This window comes from Sebastes umbrosus, chromosome 3 (assembly GCF_015220745.1).
Source record: "Sebastes umbrosus isolate fSebUmb1 chromosome 3, fSebUmb1.pri, whole genome shotgun sequence".
NCBI classification, from domain to species: domain Eukaryota; kingdom Metazoa; phylum Chordata; class Actinopteri; order Perciformes; family Sebastidae; genus Sebastes; species Sebastes umbrosus.
In genome coordinates, this window is record NC_051271.1 from 34,392,708 (window position 1) to 34,407,214 (window position 14,507).

Consider the following 14,507-nt stretch of genomic DNA (forward strand, 5'->3'; position numbering starts at 1 on the left):
GGATTTACACCAACCTGGAAAAAGGCATTCAATGAACAATCAACATTTTGAATATTTATAAAAATGATAGAAAATAGGAAGTAAAAATCAAGGAACTACAATAATACTGCATGAACAATCAATTCTTAAGGTAATCAGTGTCTTAGACACCCAAAAAAAAGATATTGCATACCATAAAAACTGCTGTATGACATTTCAAGATGCAAATATCAATTAATAAAACAGTAAAACATATTAAGATACCCATAAATGAATTCTATCTAGCAGCCATTATGTATGTAACTGCAGTATTTTAAACAATACCAAACATACCAGAGTTACTGTGCACATCTCTAAATAATTATTGCCGTGGTGATGATCACGTCTGAAAATATGACCTCTTCCTAAACACAGAAAACAGCCACACGCATATAGACGCAGTACATAGCTGTTTGTGTTTAGCCTGTCCTGCTTTTCACCAGGTCACTGGGTCTTTCCTACGTTTGAAGCCCAATTATGAAAATATGGTGAGGATTATAACTGGCTGTAATTCAGGACACACAATAACAAAGACTTGCGCACACACATAGTGTCAGAAACACAACTGCACAGTCACACACATGCAGGTATGAAAATATTTAGACACAAACACATTGCATAAAACCCTCTCATGGAAACATATTCACACATGCTCATAATAACACATCACACGTCTGCCCATCTGCCTCCGAATTGTTGCACTAATGCAGCCTGAATCGGATTTTTTATGAATGGCTGTTATGGCTTTATGAACATGAAATGACTCAGGTGTGTGTGTGTGTGTGTGTGTGTGTGTGTGCGTGTGTGTGTGTGTGTGTGAAGAACCAAAATTAGCATGTAGCACATTAGCGATGAATCTTTTGTTAAATGGAGTCAGTCGGTGTAAAATGGTACCTTCCTACTGGGCATAGCAGTCATTTTTGTTCCTCCGTTAGCGGCTCATATTTTGTGGAGAAGCACACTGAAATCGTCCGTTGATCGTTTCCACAAATTGAGACGATCGTGAAAATGAAAACAGACTTGGTGTCGATGCAAATGGATGTCTGTGCGTTCATCGCTGTGTGTTTGTGAAAAAGTGCATTAGTGTGACTGTAACGCTCACAGAGCCGCACTGTTGCCATGACAACGCTACAGGCAAAGTGGGTCAGCAGGCTCCTGCCACACCCCTGTTGGCATGGCAACAAGGCTGGTCAATTAAACCTGAGCAGCATGATGACTCACACACACACAAACAAACCCCTTTCTGTGCAACAGGGGAGGGGGAGTAGGGCAGCGATGTGTGTGTGTGTGCGTGTGTGTGTGTGTGTGCGTGGGATTGCTGCTCGGTCTATATGCAGACTTCAGTGAGTCGGCATGGCTGCATGTGAGCTTATTTTGAAGACAGTGAATGTTAAGGCTGATATGGATTATTCAAATCCAAAATAGAGACTTTTGAAGCAGGCAGTAGACGTCATAGTTGGCTGTGATGGGCAGAGACAGCCTCAAACACACCTCTCTTTTAACCATAATATCTTCTTAATGAAAATGAAATCTGAAAATCACCACCAACACATACATCAAGAGATCCTAGCTCCTTGTGGAGCATCTCGGGAGGGAGCATCTAGCAGCACTTAAAGTCCATTCACTGTGATTATACCAGTCAGATGTAGTGGTTCCCACTTGATTACACCCAGCGACCTCAACCCTGTCCTCACCATGTACTCTAATTCTCTCCTGTATATGCATATACCATGCAAATCAGTTGGTGGACAATGGTGTAATATACAAGAACCCACATATTTGTTACTACTCACCTATTACAGTTGTACTGGAGACATAATGTTAATGTGTGTTTAAGTTAAATAGTGGAAGTGCCTAGTCCTGTTTAGATAGTATAGTGTTACCTGCCCTCCTAACATTATAATTGACATGTTTTCAAGGGGAACATACTGTATTGTCATGAACATGGATATGTGGATTGTGGACTGATTACCTCCGCGCTGTCCTGTGGCCCTCGCTATTGTAAAAGAGGACAGATTACCCTTTAGCTGGTTGCAACTGCAGCAGTCACTATTACTATTGAATTGTTGGTGCATCATTCAACGCCACTGCACAATTATATAATGTGGCAGGTAGAGAACTCTGACCAATCACGTCAACATATGCCAAACATAAGAGGATGGCAGAGAAAAAGACAAAGACCAACACTGTATTAGCAATAACAGCCATTCCCAGGGCATCAAATACCAACACGTTCTCATTCCAACTCATCACATACCGCCGAATTGTCACCCCCCTTGTCGTCGCGCCACCTTGGCCTCACGTTATTATTGGCATCAAAACCACGAGTTACCTTGGTGTCACTCAAGGATTAGGCAACAAAACCACTATAGTTAGGTTCAGCTTAAAACTACTCCATTTGTACAGTGAAAATGACACTGAACGTACACGGGACAAGAACAGATCTCCCCTCCCACCCACCCACCCGCTGTGTGTCTTTTTGCTCTTTAAACTACGTCACCACACTCCTGGCGCACATACCGCCACTTTGTCACACCCCTTGGCGTCACACCCCCTTGGCATCACTTTATTTTTGGCATCATAACCACTATTGTTACCCTTGGCATCACTTTAAGTTTAGGCGACAAAACCACTATAGTTTAACTTTAAGAAAGAACTACATGGTTGGGCTTAAAACTACTACGTTTGTACGGTGATAATGACGCTGTACGTTGAGAACACAGACATGCACAAACAGCTGATTGCGATGTGACACACGAGATACTAATAGTGGTCTCCTGGATGAATGCCCTGTGTTTGTTGGACCATCCCGCCCTGTGTGTCTCTTTCTCTCTTTAAACTACGTCACCACACTCCCGCACAAGTTCTAGGAGCGTTAACTGTTGCTGCGGATGGGTTTATATTATAGTTAGTGGAACGCCCGGTGCGTTTCATATCGGCGTTAAAGGGTGCCTTGTGCTGTATTGAACGCTGATGGCCCTGACAGAGCGTCTGTATTTGACGCCCTGGGAATGAGAACGGGCTGCAAATACCGACACTGTGTCACAGCCGTCGACGTCTGATACCACCACACAAGGCACCCTTTAGCACCAGTATGAGACGCAAACATTTCTTTTGTAATTTCACAAATGTGACAGTTTTCTTTTCAGCCCTATAATGGGGGAGGAGGAGTTTTAAGGTGCTGGATTGTCATATCATTGTTTGTAAGAAGTCTCTATGTGTAGAAGGCTTTGTTTGTCTTTTTAGTTTTTGAATAAAGAGAGACTAACCTTTGGATATGCCTTGTCAAAACTGTTAATATTTATGTAACTGAGAAAATGTTTTTCTTCTCTGCTAAGTTGCACCAGGTAGGTCACCAAATGTGTGTTGTGTGAAACATAACTCCTCTCACAGAGTGCACTTTACGAGTTAAAGGGTCTGTTCAAATGCCAAACAAATATTTTCTTTTGGAATATTTCCTCCATTAATGGATGGACATGAACAGCTTTCTTGCCTAACCTCTGATAAGTGCCTAACCAGTGTAATTTTAACAGCTTAGGGAGATGTATGAGCTATGCTTTGATTCTTCAAGCTAAACTAAAATACATACATCCTTTTTTGTTTGAAGCTGTGTGACTGTCTCCACATTGTTAATCCTACAGAACTTGTATTTTAGTCTATATCATCATTACTATCGTGTGTATACTTGCTTTAAAGTTTTTACCATAGGCTTTCTGCATCATCTTATTAGTACATATGAACATTCTGTCGAGAGCTGTAATCACTTAAGATGCTGTCAACATTACAATTCTGTCCTTTTTGTGTATGTTAAGGCTGTAAGGAGTGCTGTGAGCGATGTGTGGGCAGTCTGCCCTGGGCCTCTCTCATTGCCACCATTCTCCTCTACATGGGTGTGGCCTTGTTCTGTGGGTGTGGCCACGAGGCTTTGAGCGGCACCGTCACCATCCTTCAGAACTACTTTGAAGTCATCCGAGCCCCTGGAGAAACGCTGGATGTGTTCACCATGTGAGTGACTTGTTTTTACCTTCATTTCTTGGGAACATTAAAGATCTTACCTGTGGGTTTTCATGCTTTAGTATGAATTGTGAATGACATTACATTCCACTTTCTCACACACATTCAAGTTTCTCATCACAGTTAGAATCACAGGACAAACTTAATTTTTAGGTACATAACTGGTGGCTCTATAGCATTTTGTCCGTCACGTTTGCAAGGACCATTGCAGCCTTTCTCTTTTCTTCTTATGTTGCTGTGTGCTGGACCCTTCTGGGCATCAGAAATTATGTTTTATTTCTATGATTCATTGCTCTGTTTTCACTAATGCCACTCCCTCTCTTCATTCACTCTATAGTTCGTCGTCGGTTGCTGTTTGCAAACACACGGCATTCAAAGATGGCTGCTCCTCCTCAACTCAACTAACTGAGAGGGAGAGAGACAGCAGCAATGGTCAAGCGAACCATAGAGTGAATGAAGAGAGGGAGTGGCGTTAGTGAAAACAGAGCAATGAATCATAGAAATAAAACATAATTTCTGAAGCCCAGAAGGGTCCAGCACACGGGGAGAACATGCATTATTTCATGGCGGTTACACATGTTGATTTAGTTGAATATATAATATTAAGTCTACAAATAACACTTCAAGATGCAGTGAAGCATGTAAACAAACAAATACTCATGAATCACTGACACTGTGTGTGTGTGTGTGTTCTCTCCACAGTATTGACATCCTGAAGTACATCATCTATGGCCTTGCAGCTGGATTCTTTGTGTTTGGAGTGCTGTTGCTGGTGGAGGGCTTTTTCACCACCGGAGCTATTAGGGATCTCTATGGAGAGTTCAAGATCTCTGCCTGCGGACGCTGCCTGACTGCATTCGTAAGAAATCTTTGTAACCAGTAGATTTAATGGGATACGGTGACATTTGAAATTATATTGTTACACTTTCACAGAAATATGCTTTTAGCAAGATGTTTTTGGGTTGTTGGAAAAAACTGATTATGTAGTTCTAACTCACACAGGCACAGGGAACAAATTACTAATTTGAGGGAACGAGTTACTAATTTGAGTGCACAACTTAATAAAAGAGAGATTAGACATTGTCCACCTCTGCTCCGGAAATGTCTTCCTCACATCTGTAGTTCTCTGTAGAGTGGAGAAAGAAGGCTTTCTGGTGCAGGCAGACACACACACACACACACATACACACACGCACGCACACGCACGCACACACACACACACACACACACACACACACACACACACACACACACACACACACACACACACACACACACACACACACACAGGTCGTTAACCTTTGAGAGAAAGCTGAAAGGTAAAAGAGAGAAGAGCAGAGAGAGTAGTCAGTTGTATAAGATGTTTTTATACCTCGGTAGGAAATTAGGAAATGAAGTGTTAAGGGCATTATAGGAAACAAAGGTTGCAAAGGAGTATTGCACTTTTTGCATATTGAGTATAAATGAGTTTGCTTCACATACTGAATGCCGTAGCTTACAGTACTGTATATAAAGTAAAGCACACCTTTGATAATTAGTCATGAATACCTGTCAATAAGCACCCATGTTAAAATGACCTAATAATTCTATTTTCTAAAACATTAGTCATTTCTAACAGTGTTTTTAAGGTGGTTAAATACCTGTGACTCATTATACCTTGTCTCTGTTTGCAGCTGATGTTCCTGGCCTACCTGTTCTTCCTGGTATGGCTCGGAGTGACTGCATTCACCAGCCTGCCGGTCTTCATGTACTTCAACGTTTGGTCCATGTGTCAGAACACCAGCTTGGCGGAGGGAGCCAATCTCTGCCTGGACCTGCGTCAGTTTGGTATGTGCCATCTCTGAAACAGATGGATGGATGTGTCATATCTATCTATTGTCATATCTATTTTTATCATTGAAATAATGAGGTTACTGTAACAACTCTGCATTATCTTGCACAATGTTAATGAAGTTATGGCAGCTGATGACCTTTACAGTATGGCAAATTAACAAGAAACAAAACATTTATAATTTATTTAGAGACACAGAATCTTATATGCTTATATGCCACAGGGCGTAAAGAGTGCTTTCTACGGTGCGGTCAACTTTCAACACTTTTGTTTTCCACTCACTTTGGTTCAAACGCATGGAGAGAAAATAATTTATCTTTCTCGGCTTTCTGAGTTCAAGCTTGGTCAACTTTGATCTGCTTTTTGTTGCTCTGGCCTGAGAAGAACTAGTGTCCATACTGATCTGCATTGGACGATATCATTCAGACCCCAACTAAAAGTTATACATTTTGAAAAAAAATAAGATTTTTCCCTCCCTTTGGGACTTATTAAAGTGGAAATGGTTTTCTTATTATCCACAGAAATGGTTAATCAGCTCTTGAATACAGTCTGTCCGTGCATCTTGTGCTCTTGAAATAGAGTGAAGAAAGGTTTGCATAATACTGGACACCATATTTCCCCTGCACCGCCTGATTTCTGACAGAACACATACTGCGTGTATCCTCCCACTTAGTGCAGGCAAGTTACTGGCACACACAATGGAAAAACCTGTGTGTGTGCGACAAAATTGCCAAATTACCAGTAGAAAGCCCACAGTGTACCATGTGCCACAAAGAAGCCCAGAGCGTCTCCCTCCTCAAAAGGACTAATTAAGCTGAGGAAACCTGGACTTTATCAGTGGTTTAATGACAGAAAATGACCCCATCTGTGTTTGTTAGAAGATGTTGGTAGAAGGTCTGGGGACTTAACATGAGTTTGTCTCAGTTGACGTCGTGGTACTTCAGACATCACACAGGTGGGCCGGTGATTGAATAACTGTTCTCTCATTATTCAGGTGCCCATGACACCCAGACAAAGGCTTTGTCGTTTTATATGGGTGTCTGTTTTAGGATTGGAAATGAGGATATGTTGTGTATAAAAACATACAGCTGGTGGACAAAATAACAGCGTAAAAACTTTAAAACAAAGAATGTATATATAATAATAAATAAATAATAATAATAATATCTTAATAATATATATATATAAATATATATATTATTTATAATAAGAAATGAAATTTATATAAGAAATATCAGGAGATGCATTTCAAAGTCCAACAATACAACGTTTTGTACGTTTTGATCTTTTTGAGTTTCTGTACAAACATTTTGGGCAGAATAACCTTTGCAGCACAGCAAATTAAGTGAACCATTTCCAAAAAGCAATCATCCTACTAACCAAAAGGGGGGGTTAAAAAAGTGCAATAAAAAAAAGTATTTTACAGTGGGCTCATAGCTATTTGCACATGGACAAAATAAAACCAAATAAATAAGCATCAATCATAAACCCACACTAATTACTCACTATAGAATGTACTGTTTGATTTTCACAACACATTTCAAAATAATTCACTTTTCCATGCTGCCTTATTGGATAACACACAACTTAATGGCAGTACAGAATTTTGGGAATGCTCAACATTAACTTTCTTTGCAATTGAGAACATAGTGTTTTATGGTTCAATTCAGTATCACCCAGTTAAAAGAATGGTTTATTGTAGTTATCTTTCTCTTTCTTCAACCCTTTTAGCAGATGAGGAAAAAACAAAAACAACCCTTTTAACAGGGAAAGAAAATGGAAGAAACCTCAGGAAAAGCAACACAACCTCCTCTACACACCAGATAGATAGAGCCAGAGCAACACGACCTCCTCTCCACCATGTAACCTAGAGAAAGGACAAGATTTTTGTTCATGGTTCACAGTTGCTTTGGTAATGTAAACATACTGTATGTTTGTCATGCCAATAAGCCCCTTTGGACTGAGTTGAATTGTTAGAGGCAAAATCTCCTGGAGGATGAGAGAGAGAGAGAGAGAGAGAGAGGCACACAGCAGTGGGACAACGGAGGGTTATTTAGAGGCAGTGCGTCTTTGGCAGGACTACTAGGCTTAAATTATACATTGAGACTCAGACTGACCCGCCAGCCGGATGATAAAAGAATATGTAACTAATTGAAAGTTATGGCAAAAAGATGGGTTTTGAGTTTGGATTTAAAGACCTCCACAGATTCCGACTGTCTGATGCCAATAGGAAAGTTATTCCAGAGGAAAGGGGCCTTTGGCCTATACTGACTTCTTTTTTACTCTGGGGACAGACAGGAGCCTTGTATTCTGAGAGAGGAGAGTTCTCATTGGAATATAAAGTTTAAGTAGATCAGAAAGGTGAGAAGGGGTGTGTCCATTTACAATTTTGTTAGTCATCAGAAGCACTTTAAAGTCTGATCTGACATGGATCGAGAGCCCAGTTTAATGAAGCTAAAACTGGTGTAATGTGGTCAAATTTTCTAGTTTTAGTTCAGATTCTTGCTGCAGCATTCTGAACCATTTGAAGGCTTCTTGTACTAGAACGAGGCAGACCTGAGAGCAAAACATTACAATAATCCAGTCTGGACAATACAAAGGCCTGGATTAGAATCTCTGCATCAGCCATGGATAAAGAAGACCTGATTTTAGCGATGTTGCGTAGGTGAAAGAAAGCGATCTTTGTGATGTCTTTAATGTGCTGATCAAAAGAAAGAGTTGAATCGAACGTGACGCCAAGATTCTTAACTGTTGAACTCAAGGATATCACACAGTTATCTAATGATACTGTTACCTGATCAAACTGATGTCTATGTCGAGCAGGGCCAATGACCAGCATCTCAGTTTATCTGAATTTAAGAGCAAGAAATCCAGTTTTCACCGCAGACAGGCAGGCCTCTAACTTAATAATTTGTGATCGATCCTCCCCTTTCATAGGCATATACAGCTGTGTGTCATCAGCGTAACAGTGGAAATTAATTCCATGACTATAATTTGGCCAAAAGGTGCGATGTATAGGGAGAAGAGCAGAGGGCCAAGAACAGAGCCCTGAGGTACGCCATATTTCACCTCAGAGAATATTGATGTCGTATTATTAAAGGTAACACACTGTGCTGCATGTTGCACTGAGTTCCAGTTGTAAAAGTACCCAGATGGAATCTGAATCCATGTTTAGGAGCAGATCATTTACGACTTTAGTAAGCACAGTTTCGGTGGAGTTCGCTGGCCCTGAAAGCAGACTGAAAGGGTTCGAAAATGTCACTAAATATGTTCAGAAAGTTGTTGAGACATCATTCTTTCTAGTACTTTAGAAAAGAATGGAAGGTTTGAGACTCGTCGATAGTTATTTAGAGACCATGGGTCAAGATGTGTTTTTTTAAGTAGAGGTTTAAGTACGGCTGTCTTGAAGCTAGTAGGGACAATGCCAAGAGACAAGTTGACAATATTCAACATTGTAGGTCCCAGAAATGGCCATAGATCTTTAAAACGTTTAGCTGGTAAGGGGTCGAGGAGACAGGTGATAGGTTTAGAAACTGAAATCAGTTTAGACAGAGTTTCAAGAGAGACGGTGTCAAAATGTGTAAGGACAGAGACCAACTATTTGGAGGTTTGGGTTCTACACTGTGATCATTTTGAGGTGCATTCCCACCAGCAGCACACTGTGGACATACTGGACAGTTCCCAGTGGCCAACAGTGCAGTACCAGTGAAACATTGATCTCAGTCCATTTGAATTGAGATTATTTCAGAGCTGCGGGAAAGTAATATGCAAATTTTTTTCAGTTTATTCATCAGCATTCTTGCAAAATATGGATGAAGAGTTTGAGTTTTAATATTTCTGTTTATCAGGAGCGGTGACCATCTCTGAGGAGAGGAAGGTGTGTACAGGATCTGAGAAGTTCTTCAAGATGTGTGAGTCCAATGAGGTAAGAACAAACAGGGAGAGAAGTCTGGAGAAATTTGAAGTGACACAGATATAAAATGTGATTTGTGACCTGTTTCAAGACAAAAGAGCAGAAAAATATAATCTCTGATTTCCATCAAAAACCAGCTGGACTTGACCTTCCATCTGTTCGTGTGCACACTGGCAGGAGCAGGAGCTGCTGTCATCGCCATGGTGAGGACCATTATTCTCATATCTGATTGGCTACGGGCCTGGAGTGCTCACACACACACACACACAGAGGAGAGAATCTCGTGTGTCTGCAGTAATACAGACAGAGAGTCACCAAGCTGTTCAGATATCAGAGATGTTCTCTACACTGGATGCATTCAGCAGATATTTTCTAATGGTATCTCTCTCCTGTCCACCACTTGTGTAAAAAGCAGAGCATTAACAAACATCCATCCATTTTCTGCACCTGCTTATTTCTGCTCAGAGTCACAAGGGGTTGGCATCTATCCCAGAAACGCTCTCCACTTCCTCCACAGTTTGTTTTTTTGCCAGAAAGACAAACTGTGAAGCCTTTAAACACTAAAGAGCCTCAGTAGAATGAGGGACTTCTAATTTGACAGCATATGTATTTCTGCTTTGTGGCAGCAGGTATGGTTCTCTCCACGGTAATATGATAACAAATCCATATCAATGCTTTAGACTGTTTACAGTATAATGCCAATCAGTTTTTTATGAATTGACTTGGACTCCAAAATGAAAAGCAACCCACACACATCAGTGTGTGTAGAACATGCAAAAAGGGCGTCTCTATGATGGATTTGTGGAAAGAGAAAGCATTCCGACTACAGGTTTGTTCAACTGGCAATAATACAAAAATATCACCTGGGGAAAACAAGCCTAAAATAGAAATGAAAGTAACAAAGGCTTGATGAAGCATGGTCTAAATACAGAAACTATTAAGGTAGTTTGATTCTAAAATACCTTAGGATGAATTAAAGTGCTGTCCTGTATGTGATCAACAAGTTAAAGGGGAGAGCTCCGTCAACTCAGTACAGCTTCTGTTGTCTCAAACCTTCAAAACTACATGACACAGAAATCAAACGTGTTCACAACAGAAAAGTGTGAATTTCAAATATTATGTTTCAATTACCTCATATTTAAACCTGCAATAACATGTTTGGCCACTTGGGGGCAACAACAAGCTGTAAACACCACCTCTGACATGTTATCTTTCAATGTCAAGTCAAGTCAATTTGAATTATATAGCCCAAAAATCACAAATCATACATTAGCCTCAGGGGGCTTAAAATCTGTACAGTATACGACACCCTTAAAAAACTCCTCTGAAAAAAAACCTTTAACAGGGAAATAATATGAAGAAACCTCTTGAAGGGCAACAGAGGAGGGATCCCCCTTCCAGGATGGACAGACGTGCAATAGATGTCGTGTGTACAGAGTAACAACATAATGTAAATACAACATAGACAATCCATATTACAAAAAAACATAATACATATAAATGGCAGACATCAAGCAGATACATAACATTAGCATTCATTAGGAGTCGTGCTTGTGTCTGATGAATGTAAGTCCAATACCAACTCTCCTTTTAGTTCTCCAATATCTGGCTCTTTAGCTGCTGAATGCTGCACTATGTTCTCCTGGTGACGGATAGAACAAAACAAAAAATACAAGTTATTTTCTTGTTTGTGCCACTTTGGATTTAATCCGATAAACAAACATACACGGACTCTGTTCCTTCAACGTGATTGACAGAGCCTCGGTGCAGCTCTACTTCTTGGTCCTCTCATGTTGGACTGAAGACAGACTGGACGCTACAGTGACTCACTATCGCCTCTCCAGGTGCACAAGTGGTATTACAAGACAGGACGGGGCGGGGCTAGCTGGTTAGCATGCTAGTATTAGTAGATATCTCTGCAACACAACACATAGACGTCTTTGACACGTCAACACTGTAACCTCTTCACATGCAGCTGATAATGTTTTTTTGGAATGTTTCGAACAAAAATATTAGCGTCTCATTCGGGTACCGTTCGGACTAAAGATGTCGATACATGCAAAACAAACATAGCGAGTTGTTGTGTGGTTTGCTTCACATGTGCTTTCATTAACCCTGGCTTCTCCTCTCCTCCCTCAGGTCCATTTCCTGATGGCTCTAGCTGCTAACTGGGGCTATCTGAAGGACGCCAGCCGGATTCAGAAGTACGAGGACATCAAGTCGAAGGAGGAGCAGGAGCTGCATGACATCCACTCTACACGCTCCAAAGAACGTCTCAATGCCTACACATAAACACACAGCTACGAGAAACAACACGCGCACACTTACCTGTCAGACACACACAAGATGATATACACACACACACACGCACACGCACACACACACACGCACACACACACGCACACACACACACACACACACACACACACACACACAGGGCCTGACACAAGCCTAAGGATGGCAGAAACATACAGTACACACCAACATACATACATTCAAAGACACAAATAAAGACACAAGTAGGCAGAAATGAGTTAATAACATAAAAATGATGAAAACACAGACACCATGCAGTAGATCATTGGCTCAGGTGATCTATGCTAACACTTTAGCTCCACTATGTTGGTTTGCTCCATACTTTGATTAACTTCTGAGTGAAAGGAATCCTTTATTAGCTTTACCTTAAAAGTGAAAATCGGAGGAAGTGGTGCTGGTGATGGCAGATTGCATACTGCCCAAAGTCACGGATAAGAAGCTGAAGGACTTCATGATATTTCACTCTGAAGTTATAAAGGCTTAAATCTACCAGGGCTGGCCTCAGCCTTTTTGGGGCCCTGAGCTCGTCTCCCCACTTCAACCTCCAATGTCCCCAAAGTAGCTTTGCGGCTTGTGAACGGAAAGAATCTGGCCAAACATCCCAGAAAGAAACCAAAATAACCATAATACCTAAAACAACTGAACACGTCCAGTATGTGTATAAAATAGAATCATGGAATCATACAAGATAATAACACGTTAAGAAAGACAAATAATGAACAGAAGAACCCAAAGAAATGTTATATTTTAATTTGCATGTTTGTGGACCCCGGTGGCCGTAAGCTTTACCGGCTTACCGTCCGTTACCATGGCGATCATCACATTGGCTGTTAGCATGGCACACTGAAGTCAACAATCTACAGCAAACACACTGTTGAGTTTGGTGTCTATGAGCTCATCTTTTAATGTGGAGCAATGTCCCTGTGGCTCCCCAACACACACATACACACACACACACACACACACACACACACACACACATAGATGTGGCTGAATGGTCGGTGTTGTGTAGGCAGTGTTGTATGGTGGTGTCATGCTGTGTCGTGTCGTTTCGCCACATTATGATGACTGGTATTGGTCCCCATGGAAATGTGTACCTCCCGGGTACAAATGGGTAGCTTTGATAACTCCCCCCCATCCTTTTCCCTTCAACCCTACCCATCCTCTTTCTCTACTATGTGACCTCTTCATCTGGAGCCCAGTTTCATTAGTTGTTCCACATGTTCTTGCTCCACACACTGACCGGTACGTCCCACGAGCGGCCGTTTGCGGGTTTTTGAAATGAAGCCCAGGCTTAATAGTTCATTCTAATGATAATAATGATGAAACCATATGTTGATTGATTGATAGATGATGTCAGAAATTATCTTATTATTCTAAATTCCCCTAATATTGCTTCATTTGTAGTCTATTACATATCGGGCTCCTTCAGCTCACTTGACCTTTCAGAGTAAAAGCTCTGACGATGCCGGTAACAGCTAATGAAACGGGGCTCTGCGTCCTTCCACCTTCATCCCCAGTTTATATGAACTGGTGATTTGTCCTCAGAAACAGCACATCTTAGCAGCACAAAGTCTTTTTAACATGTGTCATGTTCTCATCAGGCTGATCAATAATGTTTTTTTTTTTCTCACTTTTTAGAATTTTGCCACATTTTTGTCAGTATTATTTATGTGTAATTTTAGCAATGGGGGTATTTAAATGGGGAAGGTGTGTGGGGGGGTGGGCGGGGGATGGGACGGGGGTTGTTATATGACTTTTTCACATTTTCATGTAATGATTCTATATTTAAGTGGTTCTGCACACACACAAATACACACAAACACACACATACACATGCGTATACACCAATCATCTTGAGAGGTTTCAATTCTCTTTTTTATATCTTTCTTTCAAGAAGCCCGAATGTGACCAAAATGACCATTTATTTGTAAGTTGAATTTAAAAAAAGAATGACTGATACTAATAGTCAGCTTGTCATTGGTGACATACAGATGATTACTGGTGTTGGTTGGTTGTACAGGAGTGACATCACTAAAGGTTGTAAAGGCTGAGGCAGGATGTGGTTCAAGATGGAGGGTTCAGAGTTTGTGAGGTGTTTGAAGTGGATGAGATGGAGCGGTGCAACTTGAGAGATGGGAACGCTGAATTATAAAAAAAGAAAAAGAAAGAAGAAAGAAAAAGGTCTGGAGATGCTGCAGGAACCAGGAAATAAGAAATAAAACTGACCATTAGTGGCTGCAGTAGGAATGATTAGCTTTACTGGATAGATTTTAAGTTCATATTTGGTGTCTCAATGATCTTCCTGTGCTTTTATACTGGATGCTGTATACTGTATTCTTTTCTGATCAGCAGGACTATACTTTATTTGCAAGGATGCAACTTTAAGTAACCTGTTTGAATTGGATCTCAACT

General features: G+C 40.9%; 1 protein-coding gene across 1 annotated transcript in view; it reads left to right on the plus strand.

Annotated features, from left to right (window-relative positions):
* The window catches only part of LOC119485245 (neuronal membrane glycoprotein M6-a-like), a 25,429-nt gene extending 11,961 nt beyond the window's left edge, over positions 1–13,468 (plus strand). Inside the window, exons 2-7 of the mRNA XM_037764685.1 lie at positions 3,831–4,023; positions 4,735–4,891; positions 5,706–5,859; positions 9,712–9,788; positions 9,914–9,979; positions 11,916–13,468. Coding sequence (XP_037620613.1) covers positions 3,831–4,023; positions 4,735–4,891; positions 5,706–5,859; positions 9,712–9,788; positions 9,914–9,979; positions 11,916–12,068 — 800 coding nt within the window. The 3' untranslated portion in view covers positions 12,069–13,468. The remainder of the gene's footprint in view (positions 1–3,830; positions 4,024–4,734; positions 4,892–5,705; positions 5,860–9,711; positions 9,789–9,913; positions 9,980–11,915) is intronic.
* The last annotated feature ends 1,039 nt before the right edge of the window (positions 13,469–14,507 follow it).